Source organism: Chaetodon auriga, chromosome 2, assembly GCF_051107435.1.
Source record: "Chaetodon auriga isolate fChaAug3 chromosome 2, fChaAug3.hap1, whole genome shotgun sequence".
Taxonomy (NCBI): Eukaryota; Metazoa; Chordata; class Actinopteri; order Chaetodontiformes; family Chaetodontidae; genus Chaetodon; species Chaetodon auriga.
In genome coordinates this window covers 12177060-12204215 of record NC_135075.1, presented here as the reverse complement: position 1 = coordinate 12204215, position 27156 = coordinate 12177060, and the positions used below count along the sequence as shown (strand labels likewise).

The 27156-nt window shown below is 42.9% G+C and overlaps 1 protein-coding gene across 3 annotated transcripts; it reads right to left on the bottom strand.

Moving 5' to 3' along the window:
• On the bottom strand, positions 1-26201 carry LOC143335238 (vitamin D3 receptor B). Of its 3 annotated transcripts, none has more exons than XM_076754530.1 (10): positions 26091-26201; positions 23312-23385; positions 12787-12934; positions 11655-11785; positions 10187-10383; positions 9961-10060; positions 9056-9236; positions 7408-7559; positions 6411-6527; positions 1-5809 (listed from the first exon to the last, which is right to left on the bottom strand). In XM_076754530.1, exons 3-10 carry the CDS (start codon positions 12930-12932, stop codon positions 5556-5558), a joined length of 1278 nt encoding a protein of 425 aa, XP_076610645.1. In that variant the 5' UTR covers positions 12933-12934; positions 23312-23385; positions 26091-26201; the 3' UTR covers positions 1-5555. The 3 variants fall into 3 exon arrangements, with proteins under 3 accessions (XP_076610645.1, XP_076610634.1, XP_076610626.1); XM_076754519.1 differs by lacking the exon at positions 26091-26201 and adding an exon at positions 24097-24143; XM_076754511.1 differs by lacking the exon at positions 26091-26201 and adding an exon at positions 23678-24090.
• Positions 26202-27156: the final 955 nt, after the last annotated feature.

Here is a 27156-nt window from a genome sequence, read left to right as displayed (position 1 = left end):
TTCTATGTACAACTGTTTATTTTTGATTTGCAAAACATCTGACAAAAATAACATTACATAAACACCAATTTATAATAGAAAAAAGATCTTTGAAAAAAAATGAGACAAAGGATAAATTGCAATTACATTAGAATTTAAGTGACTTTCTTTTGATAATTGGAGCCATATCATGCTGACCTACACAGGCAGTTTATGGCAAGTAGATTCATCAGTATGCATGTGTTACAAACATTACATTAAGTGCTTTTGTTGGTTCAGGCATTTTAATTGAATGTGGCATGATTTTGGTTCACAATACAGGGTGAGAATTCAATGCCAAATTCAAATTTACTCCTTATAAAAGATCAATACACGTGGCTGACAGAGTACTAAGTAAGAGGCCAATTTCATACTCAGACAACCTTCCCACACTCAGATTAAGCTGGGGAACATCTGAAGCCAGCTTCATTAACACCCTCCCCTGCATAAAAAGGGTCATACTATGGCACACAGCTCATGGTAGATGTGACCATGGCGACTTGTTCCTCCTTGTATTCACTGATCAATAAAAACTCTCTTATTTCATTCAGTGTTTACCTGAAGCAGTTTGACATGAATACAAAAAAACTTGGTTTAAATTCACCAAAGTGAGTAGTTGCTCTGTTAATGATACTAGGATCTGAAAGGATTTTTTTTTTTCCTCCCCCCAATAAGCACCACGAAGTTGTGTACGTTTCAAAAGACACGATTTTTCCAATGAGGCTAGTCGCGCCGCTGGGGGCCGACGTTTTGGACGATGCCTGCATAAGTAGTGTCAATAACACGCGACTTGGTGACGCTCGAGATAAAAAGCAGCATTGCATGGATACTGAGGATTTCACTTCTTCTAATTCCCCTTGTTAGACCAAACATCGGCAGGGAATGATGAAGGTGTGGGGGCAGACTTTAGGACAGAAGGAGAGGCGAAGACACAGAGAGGGTATGGAGGAAATGGCAAACAAAGGGGACAAGGTAAGGATGGCGTACTATAGAGCAAAGACCGTGCTAACAGTACCAAACGGAGAGCAAACACACCTCTCGTCTCCTACTGCCACAAAGTCTTTCAGGTTGTTCCTTCTTTGCGGCTGCATTCACTCCACTTCAGCTTGCCCTTTAAAACTCTAATGGATAAAGAGGATATCAGCAACATGGCAACTACATGAGTTGCACATGTTGCTGAAAATGACCAAGATATCCCAAAGCATAGGGCAACAGGACAACGATGCAGAGAAGGATGTCATTTCTGGAGGGAATGCAGCGTGAACCCTTGCCAGTCTGAGCCCTGTTGGTCAGATTGCAGGCACTATATTAAAAACACTCCTGGTATTTTTGTGCGTTAAAAAAAAGGCAATGCTAAGTCTGAGAAGAAAAAAAAAATGTACAAAAAAAAAAAAATATATATATATATATATATATATATGAATGACTTCATTAGCTGGAGTCTCCCAAATCTGTGAGATATCTCTGAGGTAATCATTGAAGTATGACTCATTAGACAGCAATAAATACCAACATGAATACAAATATTACAAAAGTAAAAACAGAGGCAAATGCTTAATGCTAAAGCAAAATCTGAGCTAAAAGAGGTAGGTTTTTTAGGTAGATTATGGTGTACATCCATTGTGGACACTCCTTTTTGTAAGAACTACATTAAGTTGATTCTATTACAATCCCTGTCCTACTGGGAGGAACAAAAAAAGAAAAAAAAAAGAGAGAGAGAAAGACTTGAAAGCCTTTGCATGGGAGATGGCCTACTGATTTCTATGAATGATAGCACACATGTTTTTACAGACAGGATTTGTAATGGCAACAGTTATACAAAAGACTTGAAAAAGGTCTACTAACATGATAACCTGTAAAGCTTGCTGGTGATAGTGTACCATAAGTTGTGTATTGCAGGCATTGTTACGGTGTTATGTTGCCAATTTTGAGGAAATCTCACCAAAGATGGAGCCATCTAATCTGTGGTCGACTTCCATTGACGTATGGTTTTCAAGTTCCAGTATTTGAACAACCACAATGCAGAGTTTGAAACTTACGGATTCTGAGCAGCCTACCGTGGTGAAAACCAAACAGGAAGCTCTGGGGATGCACCGCGGTTAGATTCAACTGTATTTGCATGTTATATACATTGTGATGGGTGGGGAATCGGATGGGAAAAAGGTCCCAAGATTTAATCATATATTCAGTCATAAAAGAGTTAAACGGGGAGTTTCCGTTTTCTGATAAAGTAAGAATTCCCCTGACACTCTGCGGTACAGACTGAAATCTACTTGTTCAATAAGCGGTGAGATGATACATCCTCAAGACTCTTCCTGTTCGGTTTTCAAATCCCCAAGAGCAACTCCTCTTTTACCCTGTTCTTGTGTGGCGGGAACTCTCCCCGTGGCACTTACATGTTCACCAAACCTCCCACTGTATGAAACATACACAAATCAACACTGCATCTCTATCTCAAAAAACAAAACAGAACAAAATCAAACCCATACCTACATACAGAAGTATGTATTCAGAGAAAATCAACATGGAGACTTTTCAAAACTTCAAAAGTCAGTGTTCAGTAACCAAGCACATCATACCCCTCATCAAACTGACATACTATACATATGAGTGGTACTGCCTAAAGACACTCGAGCCTCAGCTCCTTGAAGTTCAATCACAGCAGGGAGATTTGTGGGACACATAGAATTATATATATATATAGATAGACATATATATATATATATATACTAACTAATCCCGATGATTTTCGTGAAGAAAACCAAACTCAATTATGATGACACGGCTATGGAAGCATCCAAAACTATAGAACTATCTGTGCTATGCAGATTATACACGTCCATCCCCGACTGTCAGCTCGCGGAGTGTCACAGTGACTGAAGACGAGTTGGAATAAAGCCACAGTGACAGAGAATGGTCGTACAATTCAATGGTAGGTTTTAGAAAAAACATCCTGTGGGCAGAACAAATTAAAGCAACAACCACCACCACTTCTCAGAAAGCAGTTGTGAGAACGTATTCAGCTCAATAACAAACATATGCTCTCTCTCACCATCTTCCTCTAAGATCACAGAGTAGCCCTGGTCTGCTGAGATGAAGGAGGCTCTTGGTCTGACAGAGGAGGCCTGTACGGCCGATCACATGAACAGTCTCAACAGATGACTTCTGCCACGCATCAAACAGAAGACAAAAATCATCTCTGTGAATGAAGTCCTTTGAGCCAAGTTGCCTTTGAGTGAAATCATGTGAACTTGACAGAAATTTGACCTCTTTGGGGAAATGTCTTGATATAAAAGACATGTCTTGTCATATATATATTCACCATAATCCCACATGCAGCAAGCCATACATCACTGGCCTCTAAACCTAGGCATGTAAATTCTCTTGGTAGTTTGGTTTATAAGCCATTAGATGCTGTCTGATGAAGCATAAGCCAAAGATGACAGCAGAGAGAAGGCATACGAGTTCCTTTCATATACAAGCTTATCTTCCAAAAGCCATGGATACATAGCATATGAGTTTAGGAGGATTACACAATGAGAGTACCCATGGCTCTGGAGTCATCATTTCAATGTAATGTAATGTATCAGGTGTACGACTAGCTTGGTGATCTATATGGCTTATATTATAGAGAGCAGCACAGTATGTTTAGCTTGTACTCTTTCTGAAAATGAACCCCGGAAATTAGGCAAATACATCAACCCACCATTAAACAAAGAAGAATTTGACTGAGTCAAACGCACATGCAATCCCTGTTTAAGACAATCCTAACTCATTCTTACCAAAAAAAAAAAAAAAAACATGATCAAAATCAAACAAAGAGCATAGTGTTTCAGAATGTAGTGATAATGAATCGAGAAAAAAAATTGTATTTGCATATATATTTCTGAAAAAAATTAGCCTTATATATACTTTTCTGAAAAACATAACCCACATATATATACACACACACATATATGTGTATATATATATATGTATATGCAAGTATGTATGTACCTGGTATTTACACAATGCAGCCACTAGAGGGCTGCGCAGCATACATCATCAAACAGGAGGGCCTGGGTGTAGAGGTGCGCACCACCAACGCAACCAGGCCCTCTGACATTCTAGAAAATCCACTTCCCTGTCACAAATGAAAGGGGTGTGATATCTGTGGAGGTCTGAAGCAGCTTCCCAAGCTCTCCGCCCACCGAGCTCACGGTATACTGAGGAGGAACAATTCATGGAATTGTTTTTAAAGGTGAACTGACGTATAAAACAAAAAGCATCCATTGAAATTACATCCATATCTATTCCAAGTATGGTTTGCAGCTATATATTAACAAGACAGGCCCCTTGCTTTGGCCTCGATTTACTATTCCAGTTAAATTTGGCATCTTAGCCCTTTAAAATCTGTGATAATATAGATACTGTGTATTAGTACATAGGTTTGAGTAAAAGGTGGTATAACAGTGCTTAGGATACATGTGGTAGTAATTAACTATTTACAGGGAAATAAACAATTGAACAAAAGAGAAGAAGAATGAAAAACAATTTCAAAAGAGAGTAACAAGCCACAATGCAGGCTTGGTTTGATTGACAGTTAGCAGTGTAAAAGCAGCTAACACATTTAGTGGCTAATTCTCACCTCAAAACCAGGCACCCCAAAGTCCTACCAAAACCTCACGAAAATTACAGACTATGTCCTGTACTCTGCAGTCAACCTAAACAATGACATTTTCCTTCATGGGCCGTGAGGCTAGTCAGACAACTTGCTGGGATGTCGAGTGGCTGCACGCGTGAGACGGGCCGTGGAGCAGCAAGGTTATTTTTAGGTACTGGAAGCTTTTTTGAGAAAGTAGTTGACCATACCTTTGGTGAAAGGTGAAAGGCGTGTGTTTGATTTGTACACAGTCATATACATACGCTGCCTTGGAGAGAAGCAGATGAAAAACAAAAGATCTCTGAAACATCAAAAAGTCAAAGTAATGTGCAGGCACTGCTGTTGCTCCGATGAACTGAAGTGTCATCCGTACTGTATCTAACTTGTTCTGTGTAAAAGTGACTGTTTCACATAGGTGATGTAAATATAAAACAACCCCAGTAAAACCAAGAGGTAGCTCAACTGAATGGCTAAACGAATAACTGAGTATGCTTGTTGTGTTGGTGTGTGCACGTCACGTGCACACACTAAATGTCCAGGCATTTGAAGCAGCTGTTTGTTGATTTAAATACAGACGAAACACTGTATATAGGCAGAAGTTGTATGTATAGTTTAATTTGTATTATATAAAGTTTCCTTACGTACTGTCTCTCTTAGCATCTGCTTGCTCTCCATACAACCTTGGCCTTTATGCCGAGATAGACATCCTTAGACAAGACACACATGAAACCACACACGCAGACACACACACACACACACTCAAACACCACTTTCTCTCTTCCGCTCGCTTCATACCCCACACCTCCATTTAGTCCATCCAGCACATCCTCAGCTCTCTCCCTCCATTTTGACACCCAGGACTCTCGTCTCCGCCACTGAGGCTCAGAGGCGGCCTCTAGGAGACCTCGCTGCCGAACACCTCCAGCACCAGCGGGGTGAGCTGCATGCTGTGCTCCGGCTGGAAGGACAGCGAGCGGTACTGTTTGGAGTGCTCCTCATTGAGGCTGCGCAGGTCGGCCAGCTTCTGGATCATCTTGGCATACAGCAGCCGTCCTCCCGGGTGGTGAAGCTGGATGTAGGCCTGCAGGGTCTCTGACAGTCGGTCTTGGAGAGCTTCAATCCGTGCGTGATCCTGAACACCTGGGCGGTCTAACATATTTATGGTTGTTACACAAGCGAAAACAGCGAGAGGTATTAACTGTTCAAGTTAAAACACTATTGGAAAACAGAGGATTACAAAGTTTGTCTTTATTGTGGCAATAATACCAGGAAATGAACTAGATCTGTAAATGAACATAAAATATGGTCTTGTGTTTGGATTTCTACCGTTCTGGTCAGGTGGTTTGCTAATTTTAGATCATGGTGAGCACAAATATGCATTGTTAATGAGGTGCCTCTCATACACAAAGGAATGCAAATATCCCCTCACACGCTTGCTTGCATAACTATACTGTACATGCATAATACATGCACTATGTACTGCAAACGCAGATCACATACACGAATGCGTATGCAGAAGAGGGCTAATGCTCAGCAAACCCCTCAAGTAGCTTAGCCCTGCACCTCAGTGTGATTTCTGTTGAGTGACAGATGACAATGCTTCGGATAATCTCTGATCACAATGTTTACGCTGACTGTTTTTAGCCACAATAAAAGCTACAATGAACAAAAAAAAGGAGCAAATCACTCATGAACAATTCATGATGACCCTCTATATATTCCCTCCTCCACACAGTCAGACCTGGCATACCTGGAGAAAGCAAGCAGATGGCCATCAGCAGCACATGTTCCTCCTCTCGCAGGTTCAGCTTCTTCAAGCCCACCTGGAACTTCACCAGCGGCTCCAGCAGCTCCAGAGTGTGGCCCGCTGTAGAGGAGGCACACATCATTACTGTCTGCGCTGCACACAGAAGCAGCTCCACACTACATCACAGGAGAAAGGCCCTCTGGGGAATGTTACCATCCCTCTAACCTATGAATTTTTCATTTTGCCTGTTGGAGTCGTCTCTGGAGACGGTGCTTTTCGTGCGTGCTGTGCGTTCGCAGGTTTATTTTAATGAAGAATTCTCGCGGCTGACAATTTCTTCTAATCAGGGAATCTGAATGTGGATGAGTGCATATGGCATCTCTCAGGGGGTGGGGGGTGGGGGGTTGTGTTTTATGTAGATGTAAGTCACACAAATACTGATCAACAGCTTTCATTGATTATCATGATTGATCATTAACATCTGTATTGCCATTTCCTCATTTTATGGCTGGGGTTGTGTATTGGATTGATGAAACTTTTTCTATTGCAGTCGTGATCGTGTCAACTATTCAGTGATGTTTTAAGAGAAGCACAACAAAGCTGCTCCTCCTGCTCCAGACAGTGGCTGTTTTGTGTGGTGAGCAGGTCAGGAGTGACATTTTTTGGTTGAGCCCAGAGAGACGGGTCTTGTTTGAAAGGCAAATGAAAGCCGTGTCCACAGGGGCTTCTGCGCATATGTAAGACTGGTTTTGAAGGAAAACGTGCGTTAGCATCACTTTCCTATGGGTGTGTGCTCAGGCCGCTGCTGGTAACCTTATCTATACTTCCACACTAATGATCCGGTCACCTCCTTAACACCGGACTGCTTCCTTTAAGGCTTCCAAGAAGTGTTAATGTGTAACATGTGCCTGTTCTTTGTTGAGCATTCATGCACATGGGCCTCAAGACCAGTTTGTCTTCATAGGCATCAAACTGTACACGTGGCAGCGTTTAGACTCACCTTTGGTGACATCACTGATCTGGTATTTAAAGTCAGGCCCACCACAGCTCCAGGACATGTCTTCCAGGTTGAAGCTCTGATTTGAGCGCAGCATGATCACCTCAATGGCACTTGACTTGAGCAGAGCAATCTGGTCCTCTGCAGTCAGCTCCCTGCAACGAAAGACATCACCTACTAAGTCAGTGAACCACAAACAGTTAATTATTAAACTAATAGTCTTCAAATGATCTTAATCATGGAGTGTTGGCTATGTTTAATTTGACAGCCAACTAATACAGCAACAGGCAAACCAGTAAAGATTCAAGCCAACAACCAGCCCAGTCTGTGTGTTCAGACATGTGTTTAAATGATTTCACTTATCAAAGTATTCTCTGTAGACGTACGCTGTGATTGGTGCCTGTGCATGGAAAACTCATTTGACAAACACAAGTCAAATCACAGTAGAATCCTGTATGTAGTCATGCATGAAATGCCTTTAAATGTTAATAAAATGAAGCCGCTGAACTAGCAGGAGACATGAGCTACAACCTGCAGATCTTTAGAGCAGGTCCGGGGTGTTATTCAGGGCTTAGGCAGCACATCGTAAGTGGACAAACATTCCAAAGGTAATCCGACCACGTCCATCACTCGCTGCCAGTGGGAACAGCAAATTTCAGGAAATACAGGCCTCGACTCGTTTTGGCCTCGACTTTGGGGTGACCCCTGAGACACTGAGCGTTCGTCCCTGTCAACGCACTGTGAGACAAACACGCTAAAAGGCAACGGTTGTCATGTGTGGAAGGTGAGGAAGAAACAATGAAAAAGACAGCCATTGTAATTCTGCCTTTCATCTGTCTTCTACAGGCACATTATTCTATTTCCTCTCATCTATTTTCAAGGTCAAGGTTGCACATGACAGTCTGACAGGTGACTGCTCAGTACAAGAAGATTGCCTTTGTCTAAGTTCAGGCAATCACCCACTAACATACTTCAATGGCTGAACTTCACACTAACGACATGACTGTGGCAAATGTATAACCTCGTCCAGTAAAGGAACAACTCCACATGAGAGTTTTTCCACGACGTGTCAGTTATCTGCCAATATACAGTCATCAGTAATCTGTGGCCTTTAGACCGCAGCCATCACTGCGGCACAGTATCGACTCATCAGGCAGGAAAACAAGTATGTGTTCAAAGTCTTCACCACATAGTCAGGTAAAAAGTCACTCAGAGACGTGCAAATAAAGAAAAACACGCGCCCATCTGTGCATCTTTGTTTAGGCGAAGGATGTATTCCAGCAGTCTATTCTAATATATCCAAACAGAAGCTCATCAAGCAAAATCTGATAAAACAGAAAGTCCTCTGACTTTAAAGCTCATAAAATATGTGTCCTCTCCTCTATCTCGAGGTCACAACGCTACGCGGAACAGCACAGGCCGAGACCCAACTGGCACCATGTTGCCATTATTGCAAAGCAATCATTTCTGCTAACACACATGTTTTCTGGCCATCTCACATGTGTCATTGTGAATTAGTAGGCCAATCTGTTTTGCCAGCCTGTTGGCCGAGGAGTCACATTCTCCAAATACGTTGGGTGCTTCCAGACGTTTGTTTTCAGATATTCACATCTAAAGCAGAGTGATGATCAAAACTACGACACACACACACCTGAACCCAGGGATCATCTTGGCAAAGCCGATGACCTTCTGGATGCTATAGGAGACCAGGTCAGCCAGGTGGGGCAGCATGGAGAAGCTGGAGCCCTCCTCCTCGCTGGAGTCGGGGCTACTGCCCTGCTCGTGGTACATCATCAGCAAATTGTTGAAGTTCATTTTGGTGTCTACCGACTCTGCAGCGAGTAAGATGAAGACAGTGGAGCAGAGAGGAGGAGAGAAAGAAGAAAGTGGAGAAGGAAGGTGAGAAAAGCGGTCATACACCAAAGCACGACAACAACACTCTGTCCTGAGAGAACCAAGAGAAATGGTGGAATAGAGCGGGCTTGTCGATGAATAAGATCATCTGAAAATGCATGGGTTGGGTCAGCATGTGTCAGGTGACAGCTACGACAACATGTGAAGCATGAACAACTGGGGTTGTTTCGAGTCATTCATCTCTGCCGAGTGTTGGCAGTACACTGCGTGAGTGACAGATGTGTTAAAGAACTGATGTTTACGAGTAGAAGTCAGGTGTCTGAGGGGGAGAACAGGTTATTCAGTGAATTTCCACTGGATTCTCAGTAAAGCAGCATAACAGATCGCATGAGCCAATATGTGTCTAGCTGAGCTGGAAAAATACCTGTCTTAAGTCAAGCATTAACTCTTTCTCTTTCAATATTACTTTTCTCAAAATGTGTGTCAAATGTGTGAGATGATTTCTACTGAAAGGTTGTTATGCTTGAATACATCAATTCTAGTGAGGTGACACACTTTATTCTTCTTTATTCCAGTATAAGATTTGTTTCTGGATCATTTTAGGGGTGACAAACTAGTACAGGACAAACTAGTTCAACTTTAACCCTTGTGAGTCGTTCTCTCTTGATTTCAAGTGAAGTCTCCACAGTGTGTGTCTCTTACCTGGAGAGTGACTGAAGGAGTCAGAGGAGGCGTCAGAGAGTGAGTGGAGAGAGGCAGCTCTACTAGCGCTACGCGTCACTGGGCCCTCGCGCACAGGAGGCTGGACAGGAGAAAAGGGTCCAGTCACCAAACATAAAAACCAGAGTGATGAGCCAGTTGAGGGAAATGTTTGGTGATGTTGAAATATTTTACATTTCTGTAACATGTAAACAGTTCATGAACAAACCCTGAAGCGGCAGAAGTCAGAATAGGAGTCGTCATATGTTTTGTGGTGCGCCTCCACCAGCGTGGCGATGACCTGGCTCTGTTCATCCGTGAGCCGGGGCCGCCGCGCCTCCCTCTCCGCTTCGCGCTGTGCCTCCTCGTCCTTCCTCCGTTGAATCAGGTCCTTCTTCCTCTGCACTTCCTCATCTGTCAGAATGACTGACGGTGCAAGTGTAAAAAGACAAAGAGGGAGAGTGTTAGAATTAAATACACAAACACACAGGAGAGATAAAGTTCAGGAAAAGCATGCTTGGAAAACACGCTTTTTGAATAAGCACACCAATACGCCATAGGCAGAGCAAATTACAGCCTTTCAGTATATGCTTATGTTTTACATTGTTATGACAGCTATGTCAATGTAGTGTTGGGTGGAGTGGTGGTGGTGGTGGGGTTGTTATTCTCTAGAGGAAGAGAATGGGAGGGGACGAGTCCATATGGAGACCCCCGCTGCCCCGAACAACTGAATGCATTGTCTTTGTTCTGTTCGCTCCTTGTTGTTCTAACCACTGAATTAGCTCACAGAGACCGAGAGAGAGAGAGAGAGGGAGACAGAGAGAGAGCTGGGTCTCAACAACATGCTGCTGTTTTTGCAACGCCACTGGCACCTGTTCACATACAGTAAATCACAGAGTCGGTGCCACCACTTTTGCGGTATTCCCAGAAACACTCTGTGGAGAGAACATTCAGCTGGAAGTGAGAGGCCTTTGCTTAAAAGAGGCCAGTGGACAATATCCGGATATCAGGAGAAACCCAGAAAAAAAATGTACCTACTATTTACAGACCATGAAAACAAACACGACTGTGTGGAAAGAAGACGCCTCGCTAGATTGTACATAGCAGCGAGTGTTTAAACTTCGGATGGGGTATACTTACTGTATACAATGTGCGGAGGCTCCACTAGCTCAAATAGAATATGTAAACACTCTAATGGGGGCAAAGACCCAGAGATACTTGACCCCAGCCCAAATATTACATAATATATACAAGAGGGACAGTAGGCCCCTAAAACTGCAAACAGCAGTTGTGTAAATTTTTATTATCCAACCAAAAGAAACAACAAGAAAAGTAGATTCATTCATATACAGTAGTTTTTTTTATTAGATACAGCAATTATACGATTTTTGTAATCTACTTTTCATCTATTCTTATTTGTTTATGTGGGATGGTTGTCGTAGATGAGTCCAGGGCGCAGGTTTGATCCATAATCAACAGTGTTGGGTAACCACAAAAACTCTTGTCACAGAAACCTTTCACCCAATTATACGATCCTGCAATTCATCCTCATCAGTATAATCATTTACTGTAAGTACCCAAAGAGCCACACTGGGCTTAACCTGGAATAACTCAACTATTTAAATACATGCAGTTAATCACACAGTTTAAGGTTAGAGCGCTGCCCTGAAGACATGTGGGTCACCTGTCATACTTACACTCTTTCATCATGCCAATGTCCACACAGCGTTTGAGCCGGCATGCCTGGCAGTGGCGCCTGTTGTCCTTGGTGATGGTGCAACTGCCGTTAAAGGGACACGTGAAGGTGGCCTTGCGCTTCATACTGCGTCTGAAAGAATTCCATATATTTCACAGTCAGCTATACACACAGTTATATCAGTTTACAAACGGAAGATATTATCAAGAATTTAGTTGAGGCTCTGTGTGTGTGAACATGTGCAGTGTGACTATGTTGATAATGGAGCTCTGTGCATAGTAATTTATATATATATAGTAAATTATATATATGTGTGTATCACCCTGTGGCACCTTTGAAAGTGTTTTGCACAAATAATCATGGTAGAACTGGATAAATATTTTTGCCCTTGAAACCTGGGACTGAGTGAAACAGCATAAATATGGATGAGTGCCAAGGAATCCGGGGTAAAGGACGAGCCGTGCCAAACGGTGACGCAAAGAAAGATGATTTAGTCAGTGGTGGATATTCATGTATGAACAATTATACACAGATGTGAGGAAAACCATACAGAAAAGCATGCACGGAGAGAGTTCAAACAAGGGCCAGCTGAGACGAGGAAGTAGATTATGAAAACATCCGTCTTTTTAATCCTCTCCCTTTAAATATCAACACTGCTGAGAGGAACCGCGCAAACGGGAGGATACATCAAACACACACGCTCACAAGCTCACAAAAATCATGACGCGCTCTAGTTTTGTTTTTAGTTCAACTGGAGACTTGTGTGTATCAGTGAGTAGGCAGCAGCTGAGGCATTAACTATAAGGTTAAGTTCATTTGTATTCTCTGCCTGCTGCTGGGCATTAGTGTGAACTCCAGTGCTGTCTGTGGTTTGATGTGTGTTCTTATGTAACTGTGGGTGGTAATTACATTTAATGTGTGAGTGTATGTGGGGGTGGCCTTTATGTATGCAAGTTCACACCTGTGTTTGTACACTAATGTGTATGTGTGCCAACTTGGCGAACGTGCGTGTTTTTGTTTTCAGCAGGGTGATTATGATCTATTACTCTGCTACGAGGCCTAATTAGTGTGTGATATGTCAGTTTGTCTCTGCTTAACAGCACGCCTGTGACTTCGCATATGCACTTGTGTACCTGAAGAAACCCTTGCAGCCCTCGCAGGTCATGGCATTGAAGTGGAAGCCGGTGGCTTTGTCGCCGCACACGCCGCAGATCCGCGGCACGTTCCTATCAAACTCCTCCGGGGCCAGAGTGGACGTACTCACAACCGTGGACTCCATTACTAGACAAAGAGAGGGCAAAGGGAGACAGAAAAATAAGAGAGAGGGAAAAAAAAACAGATGAAATCAGCTCCTGGTTATACAAACTGTTCACTTGCTCAATAACTTTGCCACCAATCGGCACAAAAGGAAAAAACAGGGAAAAAAAACACGAATCAGGCTGCCAACTTTTGACATCTGAAGTAAATTTAAGAATATTTTTCTCAAGTTATAATCTGCTCAGTGTTGCACTTCACAAGATATGTGCCAATAAAAGTGATGTTTCATCTGTCACCTGTGTTTTTTTCTTCCAACTCTGTTGTAAAAACCCAGCGCAAAGTGATACGCTTTCCACCTGTCCCCATATTAACCCAACAGTGTCCCTTCCTGCAGGACGAATCCAAGTCCCCAGTCTACACTTTGAAGGTGAAGTCAGCACCAGTGTTTTTGTCCTGGTGCAAGGAATGACAGCCATATGAATCAAGTGGAAAAACCCTTGTTCCACTCCAAAACGCTGGATCTGGGTTACATTTGATTACTTAGTGCTCAGAGTATCTATTTCACTTAACGGCCTCGTGAGAAGGACGGAAAAAAAAGGCATGTCACCACAAGGCTAGCATCCTCATAAACAAACAATCACTGTCCTTTGCACAAAGCTCCTTTCTTATTCCTTCCTTTGCTCCCACTGCGGCATGAGAGCAAAGCAAGTGATGGAAGGAGATGGAGGGCTGATGGAAGGCAGCGTAACTAAACCGATACAAACCTCAACAAACTCACAAATCAACAGCCAATGAGGTAAGAGCCCAGCTGAATAATTTAAATGTTTTGACAGATTACTCCATCACTCATGTCTAATTAAAAAACACTGGTTCCACTAAAACTCTCATATACAGCTCTCCTTTAAATGCATCAACTGTATTCTTATTTCTGTTGTTTTTAGATTCAATTCAACGATGACCGTGAACAATGTGCCTTTAAACCAAATTCTGTTCCTCAACACTTCTATTAGGAGGACAATGTAGTGCTTACTGAAACAAAGGGTCAAAAGAAAAAAGGGAAAACAGAGGATCCAGTCATCGTCTTACTGCTGCAGGCATCATGGACAGCAGCGACTCAAGCTTCTCCTGTATGTTGATGTCTTGTATCACAGCACCACATGCTTCAACCAGGAACATCTGATGCAATGTTTGTTACAGTAGAGCACAGCAGTAAATATGCACACAACAGGCAGTGGTAGCAAGTGACAGCAAATATACACAGAAGACAGGTTGGACTGAACTCTGATACAACAAACAAACAAACAAACAAACCGCAGAGAAACCCGGAGGTTGATGAGAAAACACATCCTGGCTTCATCACTGAGCTCCTGTTGATATAAAGGAAACTCAAAGCAGAGCAGTGATTTCTCACATTATACACAAGTAAAACAAAAAAAAACCCACCCGCCCTCTCACACGTCCCTGATGCAGAGGTAAAGCACACATGTTGAGTCAAAGGTCCTTCAGAATGACATACCAGGCTATGAAAGCTGCACCGACCATCAATCACATTAAACAAATTTCATGTCTCCGTGACAGTGCTACAATACGGTTTATCCGTGGACACATCAAGATAAGGCCCGCTGGCTATTTACAATACGATAAAACTTGCCATCCAGGTGATGCAATACGAATGGGCACAGGTCACACTCACACTCTACCTAACCTAAATAATGTGAGTAACTCTGCTGGTCCTTTTGGCAGGTCTTGATACGGGCCATGCAAACAGCATATTCCTGCTGGATTTTCCGAATTAGGCCTTATTCTGACTGCTACACACGGCCTCTTGCCTGTCTAGGAGTGAGCTCTGTGCATTGCCAAGCCAACAGTTTGCAAGACTGGACTAAAGATGCATGTGCAATACAAAAGCCCACATTTCTGGTCAGAAGAAGAGCCACGCTTACCGCTAAACATCAGGAAACACTTAGATATCACCAGGTTTGCGGATATGTGCAAATATCACAACACTGACCTTTTCAAGAAGGTGACTGAACTAATGAAAGAGGGATCAGAGTATGCATAGCTGCACGTAAATGTGAATATTAGTGAAATATACAGTCTAAATCTAAACAGCTTCATAGGAATAGTCTTTATATATAATATTTTGAGCATGTATACGCAGCCACTGTGAGCCACCAGGAAAAACACAGGCTGACCTCACTACTGTCATCAACTGATCAGTGAAGTCTGTCCTCTGTGATTGCATTCAGCCTTGACAGCCCATTACACTAAATGCACAGCAGTATTGAGAGGGCGCTAAATAATGCAGAAGGTTATTAGACCAGATCTGTACTCATTCCAGTCTCAGGGACGCAAAGCCTGCAAACAAGTCTTCAGTTTTGGGCATCTACTGAATGTCTCACTCTTGAGTGATACACATATTGTGTGTGCAGCGTTTGGCAGTATCAATCAAATCTACCATTGCAGTAATAATGCAAAACATTACTCATGTCTCATGCGTTATACTGGCATAAAGCCTGAAGGATAAAAGCGTAACGCTGTGATGTCTGATTAGCTTACAGGGTTGAATACTGCTCTATGACAGGAAATCAAGAATGGATTTTTTTCACCTGATGGCTAGCTAATAGAAGCCAATATGCATAATTACCACATTGATAAGAAGCATATAAAGCTAGTGTGCTTGTGGATCGTAACTATTTCACCAATACCACAATCACTGCCATGTGTTTTGAATAGCGCATTACAGCAGGGGGGACATTACGCTTTGCCACAGACTGTATTAGTTTAACATCCAGATCCAGAAACTTTTGGAGCAAACAACTGTTGATCAAGTCCCACGTGTTGGAACTGAAACGTTCTCAGGTGGTAAACAAATTTGTTATTCCCTGCAAACAGAAGCAGTGTATATTTGGCAGAAATATGATGTTAAGAACAACCAACTGTTAACATGTTAAGTATTTATCAGGATGTGTCTTCGGTCGATTACATTTCAGTCAAGCCGACGTCTAAAGGAAAGCAAGAAACTTCCACCAGCCTCCATGTGTTGCAAAGGAAGGAAACCTGCAATATTAGTAATTACAGCAAACAAATGATTGTTTTAAATCACCTACTCTGAAATATGGTAAAAACAAAAGAAGAAAACAGTATTTCACAACTTGATGAAAGCATGACAAAACCTAACTTCTGGATATAAAAATGTTGTGCTGGAAAAAAAATGATCATGATTAATTAGAAACTCACTCAAACTGGGAGAAACAAGGCAAAAGCTATTTTTGGTGCAATATGACCTTGAAGCCACACATTAGTCTGTAACTATTCATCAGCAAGCTTGTAGTCTAATCTTAAAAATATATCATCTTTTAAAATTTAAATAATTGCTTTAACAATGAAATTCAATAATAACATCACTGACTGGTCAAACACAAACTCTCAGACAGCAATGACATACACTGCATTTATTCACACAGCAAACAGCCACTGCTTTTGACTGGTAACCATATTCGGACTTGGGACGGGAATTTCTTGTCATGTTATTAATGTTTAAACAATATGGCCAACTTTCCTAACCTGAGGCGCCAGATGGTTTGTTACACAGGGCCATCTGGGAAACTGTCCTCGGAAACTGTTTGGAAAAAGGAAGGAACTTTCAAAAAATATTTAGCAGGTAATAATTGGATGAACCATCTATCTGTCACTGTCTGTTACAAGCTAACTTCAACCAATCAGATCATATATGACGCATACCATATGACGCAGTGGCAGAGCGAAACTCTTGCCAAGAGGGAAAATATGGAGAAAAGCCTTCAGTGCCATTTTTTGCTCTTCTTTCCTCTCAGGTTCTGATACAACTGATGCTATAGCAAAATCTACACTGACCACGCCAGGAGACGCCATTTTTTTTCCACTTTACAGTAGCTTCCCTCGCTGCTGTCTCGACCACGATGGATTCTGGCATTGCATGAGCTTGTGAATCCAGCTGTGTAACAACTTTCTGATTACTCAGTAAAAGAGTGACATAAAGAGAAAGAGAGAGAGAGCAGTGCAGAGATTAAGCGCGTGTGATGATGTATATCATGACTGCAATCGTGAAACATCAAATTAACTTTAATAGGAGCTGACACAGTAGGAGTTGCAATAGATTGTGACAGATCTTTGTCAAAAAGCCTCTTTTCATTCGGGTTTTTAAAAGGAATAAAAGGATAAGAGATCATGGACGATCACAGTCCGTGAATGACCGTGAAAGTTGCACGAATTCCATGTGAAGCGGAGAGCTACTGAGGGTAATTAAGGTAGCTCATCTCAGCCACATGACTAGTGCGGGTCGGAATAAGCTTACACCAGCTGAACGAGACAAATCTCTTGAACACGAACAACTTACATCTGAGCGGGATGGCTGCCTCACTGGCTTATGCTCTCTCCCCCTCAAAGCAGTGGTCACAGCGTGCGCGAGTGCTTTCATAGCGTTTTACATAGTTGAACCATTACATACATACCGTTTCACAACGGTAGGCATGTTCTGCTTATGTGTCCATTACGCCTCACTTAACAGACAGTTCAGATAAGTTTTCATCTACTGCTGTCTGAATGGACGTGTAGGAGGGAGAGAGGGATGCATGAGAGAAACAGGACGGGGGGGAGAGGAAACGAGGAGACGCTGGAGAGATGGAGTAAAAACAGACAAATACATGCATAGATACAGCGAGCAGGGAAGGAGTGACCTCTTTGTCACAGTGACGTTCTGTATCACAAACCATGTCCTGCTGGCTGCTGTGGATACGAGAGAGAAATAGTGATGAGGAGCGGACACACGGCAGCGGCCCAGAGAGACGCCATCAACACAAACAGCCTGTGATTTGGAGTTTTTGTGATTTAAAAAGATGGCTATAAATACACAGTCATAAGCCACTTCAATTACTGGCTAAATATAAATAAACGTCTCATCTCTGTGACAGCTTCTCATCTCGAGAAGTATCGGGGGGGGAAAGCAATTGGCTATTCATGTTGGAATCACATTTATAGTATGATGTATTTCTGTTTCTTCACTCCCATTTTTAAAATGAAGGAGCTGATTTTGGTGTCATGTGTTGTTTGAGTGTGTGCACGTACAATTGTCGGCACAACAATGAAACATCTGTCAGGTGGCAAACTAAACTGTATGTATGAGATGGACTGGTATGGATATATTTAATCCTAAAGACTTTTGTTGTTTGTTATTATCGTTTATTTAAGGCACAAATTGGTCGGATAAGACAACACCACATCTGTCAACCACCACGCCCCCCTGCTCAACCAATGAGCGACAACGCAGAAGACCGGGACAGTTATTCAGTTTTTTGGGGTTCGTAAGGGGGAGTCGGACAAAATCCAGAAGTGGAATAACAAAGACTGCAAATAATGATTTATATACTCGATTAACCTGATGATTACTTCCTTGACAAATTGTTTCAACTCCAGTAAAAGTATAGATAATACGGCAATTCTTTGCAGATAGAAGCCTGAACGAAGAACTGATCTCATAGTGTAAAATAAGCACATTTGGCACTGATTGCACTGTTCACTCTGCAAATAAAGAACCCTTAGGTAAGAAAAAACTGATGGACTCTCTCTGAGAAAGTGATCAGGCGATAAAAAGAAGGAAAAGCAACGTGCACTGGAAGCGTACTGGAAGTGACACAGCTGCAGTGGCTGATGAGCAAGAGATGAGGCCTGCTGTAATTATGCACAGCACCGCAAACTGACGCTAACTTATCATTTGAACTGGGTGGTGAAAGCTGCAAAATAAAGACATTACCCCAATTTTGGTGGAGAGGCAAGGGAGTTTCCCCTTCTTTTTATTCAACAAACTAGCGGAGGGAGAACAAGTGCTACTTAGCATGCTGTGGTGCAGAGACTCATCTTTTCCTCCTTTGATTTATTCACATCATGGCTGAAATGGCACGCATGTGTCTCATAATCCAGGGACTGACGGTCAAACCGGTCCCACGTTGGATTTAAAGACATGACACTGTCTGCAGAAGCCATAACGCTCAACGGTCGATAGGTCGTCAATTCCAAAGATAAACGGTCTGGTGCTCTTGGTGGTCTGGACTGAATTAAGATCAACATGTCAGAGAATCCACTCGTCTTGTCATATAAAAGAATATCTTACTAATAACCTGAGCCTCACCTGCACTGCATAAAAAGTCCAGTCATTAAATATTTATTAATGAACACCTGGCAAATTTTTAACTCTGGCAGAGATGAAGGAATATACGGCCAATTTCTGCATAATGTCCTCAGAGCATGACACAACCTGCGTCACGTTTATCAGTGTTAATCGTTTGCACCATCTGCATCCGAGTGTCCCGAGTGGATTCCTCTAACATGCACCTTCTAATTAGTTGACACTAGATGTCAATCAATGCAAAATTAAGTCTCGATTACAGATGGTGTGAACCCGAGGAACAGAGAGCAGAGACTTGTTAAGCGCTAATATGAGAAATTGTAACACCTCCTGCAGATGATGTTGTACAATGAGTGTCGTCCTTAGAACATAGAGTCTGTGTATCCCTGCTGCAGTTACTGTATCTACAGTGAGTTTGAGCTGCTGTGAGATATTCATGCAGGGATAAGTGCCAAGGTGGACCGTGGCAGGAGTCCAATACCACTCATAAGGTAGCTTATTCCCTTCTGTTCTAGCCATTTCATTTCAAGCTGCACCATTGTCTAAGTATGCGATTACCAAACAGGAAAGTGGCCATTGGTTTTCCTTGTCAGGTGCCCTGTTACTTAGAGAAAAGACATAATTGAGACCTCAGCTGTGAAAAAGATTTGGACCGCAGCCCAGATGTTAGATTAACTTTCATCAAAGTCAATATCAAGTGATTGTAAAAACTCACCCTGCACCAATGCCCACTGATGAACAAACCTAATTAAGTGGTGCCATTAGTGCCTGGGCGTTGAAATGAAATGTTGATTTAGGACAAGATATAACAAAGTGGGTAAAGAGGAGGATCCACACAGCATTTCAAGGAGGGATTATTTTAACTGTGCACAGACGTGCAGAAGAGAGAGGGGAAAGCGGGAAATAAAAAACCTCTGGCATCACGTCCCAAGAATGTCAGCAATGAGCTTACAGACCACATCCCAACACATAAGAGTCAGAGTCGGAATCACATCCAGACCTATAACAGCACTGGAAGAAAGAGAGGGATCGCTGTGGAACGCCTGAGTGGGAGAAAGAGGCCCTCTGACAGTCCAATGAGCATCCTCCGTCCACATCACATGACGCAATCCCACAAATGGTTCTGAAATTGTTCCATGCTGCCAAAAGTTTCTCTTAAAGGGAAAAAAAGAGAGTGGGAGAAAGATTTAAAGGAGGAAAGAGAGAGAGAGAGAGAGAGAGAGAGAGAGAGAGAGAGAAGTTGTGGAGGGGGTTGGAGGGAGAAAACATAAGGCGATGTGTTTTACTGCATACCTCGGGCTGGGTCACTACGAGTACAGAAGAGACATAAAACAAATCAGATCTGAAATGACCTGGGCTGCAGAGAGAGCTGGGTCTACAATGGAAAGACATGGGCTTGTGATTCACGCATTGGAGTACATCTAGGCTCACAATAGTTGCAGAAAAGAGGGTGAAAAAGGGGGATTTCAAAGGAGGAGGAAGGTGGGAGTGAAGGAAACAAGTGCCATTAAAAGAAAACATGATCTGGGATTTGTGACAGAGGAAGTTTAATTCAAATCTGGTTGGTGTTTAGAAATTTCCTTAGGCAGAAAAAAACAATACATGGAGAGAACAGATAGTGGAAAGAGAACAATGGACAAAAAGAGACAATGTGGACCTTGCAACAACAAAGTAGACAAACTGAGTCTGTAATGCAGCTAAACAACTGGCCGCGCAGACTAGTCCAGTCCTGTCCCTTCGCTTCCCTCTCTCATTCTCCCTCCCGCAGCCTCCATGGGCCTATCTCATGCTCTTTTCCTACGATCACAGGGAGCATGTTACAGCAGCAGTAATAGCACATGACAAGGTGACCTGTGCCCCACACAGGATGGGCTAAACTGGGGTGGAAGGGGTGGGGGGTCCCATGTCCTGTGTCCAACCCTATGGTCTCTGCACCCCCCACCACCCCCACCCCCACCACCACCACCACCACCCCCGCTCAGGCCCCAGTGCTGGCCTGCAAGGGGAGAGAGGCAGTGACGGCAGCCTGCCCCCTTATGCTGGGCCCCTTGCTGGACTCTGGAGAGGGGAAAGAGACGAGGCAGGGAGAGGCCCACTCAAACACACACCGAAAGTCCTGCTAATGTCTATGCTGAATTTGACAGAGAATGCACATTCTCAAGCACACAGAGTCGCGCACGCGGAAAGCCAACTGGACAGAACCGGACAGACAACAGACATGTGGGTGAGGTGGGTGCGAATGCACTTAGCCCACAAGTCAAAGTTATATAACCTCCATAAAATGCTGTCTCTCTTTCAGGAAATACTTCTCTTAAAAGGGTAAAATAAAGGAAATGACCAGCATTTGTATTTCTAATAAAAAGTCAACTTTTGAAAATAAATACATATACACAATTCGACTAAAATTTCATCCGTGATCCAGTTATACACTGAAATAACTTAAAAAAGAAATCTGGATCTACTGTACATCCACTGGCCTAGATATGAAATAGTGACATACATTTTGCTTTCCAAGAAGAATTCTTTCTGCTTGACTTGCGCTCCACATACAACAAATATTACCTGTGAGATGTGTTTGGCCTAGAAACCATCAACCACAGGAGGCAATTGAGGACCCAAAGACATTAGGGGGAAGTTAACACTTCATTAGTCTCAAAGGCAACTGAACATATGTGGCAAACAGCATGTATGCACAGAGTACATATACAAGTGGGTCTATACAGTTAGTACAGCAGCCTCTTTCTTTCTATAGGGTTACATGTGAGAGGAAGCGACCAATTACTGTTGTCACGAAAGGGGGGAGGGGCGGGGTATTTCACTGTACACGAGACCTAACGGACTGTACCATTACCACAGCACACAGCTCCATGACAAACCTGCTGCTGTTACCGTCAGTGATGACACAAACTGAGCCCATTTTGGAGTTTCTTGTTGCAAGTCTGTGTTCAGTCGTGCTGACAAATTTATTGAAAACTGACTGAAACATACTTGGTCCTCATCTGGGTCAAGTCTCCCGTACTGTCCCAAATAACACAGGTCCTCTTGTAAATTTCCACATCCTATAAATTCAGAACATATGTGACCGTTGATCTCAAGTTTGCAAAGTCTATGAGACTAAAACAGGCCAATGTAAAAACAACGTCCTAGCAGCTATTTTTCAAGAGTCAAGTTGTTTCATAAACAGAAATGGATAGGTGTGAGAGTTAGAGCACTAGGCTCACTGGGAAAATAAGCAGGAGCATATATCCCTTGCTGTTAGCTGTATTTGGTCCCTTCAGGTTTTCTTTTAAGTGACGAGCAGCAGGGAGAGAAGAAGAGCTGAAGGCTGTTTAAATTTCAGACCTGAGAAAGACAAGACACTTCTGTAGTGATGATGTCATCATCAGCCAGCGGCTCAGTTCTCCATGACTATGAAGTGAGAAGGTGTAAAAATAATATTCGTGGAGAAATAGAAATAATTCTACCTGGCAACTGTGCATGCCTGTGAAAGTGAAGCCAATTCGAAGCCGTACATGACCTAACGCAGGTGAAGTGTAACTGTTACATGACAGGAGGGATGAATTCTGCAATCACTGCGGCTTATCACTATTTTATGATGTCATTACCAACACAGCTAAAATCTATGTTTATATTACACCGTGTTATTGAGGGTGACAAATTAGCCAGCAGGTAAAATTGATCATTTATGGGGGAATTTTCACTCTGTAACGGCATGATATAACGCTCTCATTTGGACAGAAAAATGTCCTATTACCTAAATGACTGTATTGACAAATTCCTATTCAGTCCTGCAGATTTCATCACACAAAACGTCAAGTCAAGTTTACGGCCATTAGTTTCACCAGTGTTGTTGATACAGGTCACATCGTGACAAGTCACACTAAGTTAACCAAAGTTTTTAGAAGTGCTGATATTTCTGATTCAGAAACGGCAAATGTTATTGAGTCAAAATATTGATGCTACAGTCTTATCAATTGCAGTATTGATAATAACTCATACATGACTTAGTTCCTTATTTTTGAAAGGTTTTTTCCCCCCACATGTATGAGTTTGTATGCAGAATGTATTTAAAATAACGACAGAACCACAGCTGTGAAATCATGATTCTGCAACAATCCCCTGCAAAAACTTAAAAGCAACACTACTCAGGGTTGCATCACATGTGAACAGACAATTTAAACGAACGATCAGTGTATGTGCGTGTACATCGTCAGGTATGCAAAAGAAAAATTTCTCACCTGAGGTCTTAGCATGCCCTTGTACAACAGGTAAAGCTTGAAACCTTTCTTCAGTTTATCCCAAGTTGTTAATCCTGTTCAATACAAAAGCAAAATGGCATGTCTCAAGTCACTGAGGGGGTCTGACTTCTACCTGACCTGCAGTTGCTCTGTTTATGTAACACTGAATTAATTTCAACACACTCAACGGTTATCATCATCAGTAGTATCATCAACAGTACGGTGAGAAACGTGGGTAAGCACATCGGCTAAACATCACACTTAAAATATATGCTAAACCTGTTTCTTATGTGGTCTTGTGCAAGAGGAATTACAACAACACAAGTCCCGACTTTAGCATTCCTCCTGTGCATGCGAGTTTCATACCTCAGCTCAACTTTTCCCCATCAAGACCGAATTGCCTTTAATCCTCTTTACTCGCCGTTTACCGTCGTCTTCATGCCCGCGCAGAGAGCGTCCCCTCCATGTTGACTGGGTGGGTTAGCTTTGAGGAGAGAGCACCGCGTTGAACTAAACTCAGAAATGTGAGGAGACTTGAGGAGAAAACGTCAAACTCGTCCGCCCTTCCAGACGCTGGCTCACACCGCGGCGCTGGTAGTAGCTAGCGTTAGCGTGGCTAGCTGGCTGCTTTAACCCTAAAACGCGGCACCAAGCTCAGCCAGCGTATTAACCGTTTTGCGACCGCGGCAAACGAACATCCAAAGGGAAAAACGGCGGAGACACAACTGGATATCACTGACGGGCAAACGTACGCGCTAACATGAAGAAAACTCGATCACACCTACGGTAGTCCGACGAGAAATACCCCTCCTTCTTCAGGACCCAAATAGATGGCCATTACTTTTTGTTATGCACCGCCCCCTCTTCAGGAACTCTACGGGAAAGAGGGATTTCCCCCCCAGCCCCTCCGGTGACCAATCACAGGTGGGCTTGGCGTGTGTCCCGTGTTGTGATTGGTGATATTTCGGCATAGTCCTGCTCTGTTTGGCCGGTTCCAATGCCCATAAGGCGGGGAGCCGCCCTCTCAAACAGGGGTGTGTCGTGACGTCAGAGGTAACGAAGAGGTAAACAACTTTGACCGCGTGAGGTTTAAAGCAACATCGTTTCGCTTCTGATCTGTGAATCAGCGGGCACTCGAGGTGGGGATAACCGCGCTGACATTAGATACGACGCGGCGTCGCGATAGGTGGACCGCGTCCCGTTGAGCTCGTGTTTCCCTCTTACACCCAAGTGTCTTTGTGTTGCAGCTACAGGCTTTGAGCCCCACATTTGAATTTAACATCAGTCACAACACCACCACCATCGATATCACGCAGCTGGATTGATAAGACGGGCTCTGTCTGGGCCAAACTCTTTCATTTTAACCATTTTCCTTCATTATTTCTTTGACACTTTGCAAATGTGGGCAGTGAGGCGTGTGTGTTGGAGGGGTGTGTCTACTCTGCAGTACCGTGGTAGGCTGGGAGGCAATTCCGCTGCATGGCGATCTTGCCATACATTTGCAATGCATGAGAGGTGGCTGTGCTAAAAATAGACGATTAAACAACTCCACTATAGGATAACACTGGGCAAATATTTTCCGTTCTTCACCAAGTTAAAGTCATTTTTGAGCCAATTATTTATTTAGATGACATTTGTTCATTCACGGTTGTGTGCACATAGGAGCTCTGGTATGTGGTGTAAATGGTGCCGTGTGTGTGTGTGTGCGTGTGAGGGGGCCAGCGGAGGGGGCCTGGGTGAAGGTCAGGGGTGTGTCTATAATGTAAACACGGTAAAGGCGACAGATACGGAGGGGAGAGGGAAAGAGAGAGGAGGGCCTCATCCGGTCCCGTATATCCTCTTCCAACTAATCGTTCTTCATTCCTGCTGCAGCCTGAAAACACGAGGCTGACCTGCGCAGGGTGTAAGGTGAATACAGATCTCGGCTGTGCAAATGATTGAAGATTTCTTGTGATATAACAGAAGCTGCCTTTCAAGCAGTACACATTGTTTTCTGTTTTACAAGACCATGTGTTCTTGTATGAAATAATAGCTTTTCCGAATACATTTTACTTTTAGATTACAAAGAGTGTTATTGCTGTATTATTTCTACTCCACCTCTTATCTAATCTGTTTGTGCTATGCAGAAATGATCTTTATGTTGGTCTCTAAGTTTGAAAAAAAAGGGAAATGGAAAATGCTTTAACAGATAACGAGTCAATGTCAAAAACAGATTTTAGCACTAACCAAAAAGATGTGAGCTGAAACCATAGTTTATTGTGCCTGCCACAATTTACAAAATGTATGAACAAGCTCTGCTGTTTATCAAATGTGTATCAGGTGTTTTGCACTCTCACAAGCCCTCCTTTTATCCCCTGCATTGATCTAACAGTCAGCACAGTGCTAGAGCTACAGTGTGTTGTACACTGCTTGTCAGCTTTCTAAATCCCCTGCCTGCACCGCCTTGCATCCACAACAAGAATTTTCGCAACAAACGTTCCCTAAATATTCCAGTCCACTCCACATTAGACGGTTATACATTTTGTACCCGCTGCATGGTTAGAGAGTACAAGCCACTCAACAATTAAGGCCACACCATAAAACTGAAGCACGCATGTGCAAAGTTCAACGCTGACTGCAGACTTGCTGTAATTATGTCCAATTTTGTATTCTGTCTTAACCTCAGAATCAGCATATCCCGAGCCCTCCAGCACCTTAGACATGTGTCAGACACTTGTTAACTGTTGATTCATGTGCAGTAACCAGTAGTAAAATGTGTGGGTGTTAGGTTCATGCTCACAGAGAGTTGATCCTTGTCCTGTGGCTTGGGCGGTCTCCAAGTCTGGCACTAGCGCTGGATCAAGCCGTTCAGCTAACGAGGATTTATTTGGCTCCACAACACCCATGTCAGACATGTATCCTGGCCCAGCCATTTTGTGTCCTCAGATGCTCCGGCGCTGCACAGTGAGCTGGCTTGCTTTCTGGAAACCAGGAGAGTGGAAATCATAAATCAGAAACACTTGACCCACTAAAACTATGGGAATTAGTATTCGTGGCACTGTTGCAGAGACATAAATAACTTGCATAGCAGAGCACATACTGGCACATGCCTTAAGGACAGACAGATTTGACTTTAGGTTGTCCTTTTTAGTGCAAAGTATAGGACGTGTAAACACCAGTTGAACACATATTAGTATGCGTATCCAAGCAGTAATGTGGCTGCAGGTTTAGAGGAGATGCATTTTTTTGAAACACTGGTCCACTATGGTGCATTATGACATTATTATTCTGGCCACAAGATGGACTGAACTAAATGAAGAGGAACTAAAACAGCGAACCAAATGAGCTAAAACATTAAAGATGAAGAGAATAATTTGCTGAAGTTGGGTACTGTACAGGGTGAAATTACACAGGACCGCAAGTGTGAATATTGTGCATGTACAGCAGCAGGTTAACAGACATGTGACGAAAGATGGATTGTTATGGAGCGAAGCTGTCATGTTGCATAAAAGCAATGTAACACAAATTCTTAGCAGATTTTACAATGCTTTTTTAAATCAGAGAAAAGCACACACAGACAGATGTGTACATTTTAACAATTTATTTACATCCCTATAGAAGAAACACAAATATTAGAGGTACATTAAGTACATTCCCAAGGACCAAGTCTTCACAATACAAAACATACAGCAGCTGTCAGGATTACAAGCAGCAGCATCTCCGTCATATATGATGACTACCAATGTTAGCAGAGACAGCACAGCATTTTGCAAGTCGCTGAGCCCCTTTTTTGGGCATGCCAAGTTGTTAAAGCGCTCTTTATGACCAACTCGTGAAAATGTCCTAGGCTGCCAAATATGAAAGCA

Excerpts from the sequence above, each read along its gene's own strand:
- LOC143335238 (XM_076754530.1), bottom strand. The coding sequence starts at position 12,932 with ATGGAGTCCACGGTTGTGAGTACGTCCACTCTGGCCCCGGAGGAGTTT. Across the intron at positions 10,384-11,654 it reads CATTGGCATGATGAAAGAGT|TCATTCTGACAGATGAGGAA; the intron begins GTAAGTATGACA and ends TTGCACCGTCAG. Across the intron at positions 7,560-9,055 it reads AAGATGATCCCTGGGTTCAG|GGAGCTGACTGCAGAGGACC; the intron begins GTGTGTGTGTGT and ends CTTTCGTTGCAG.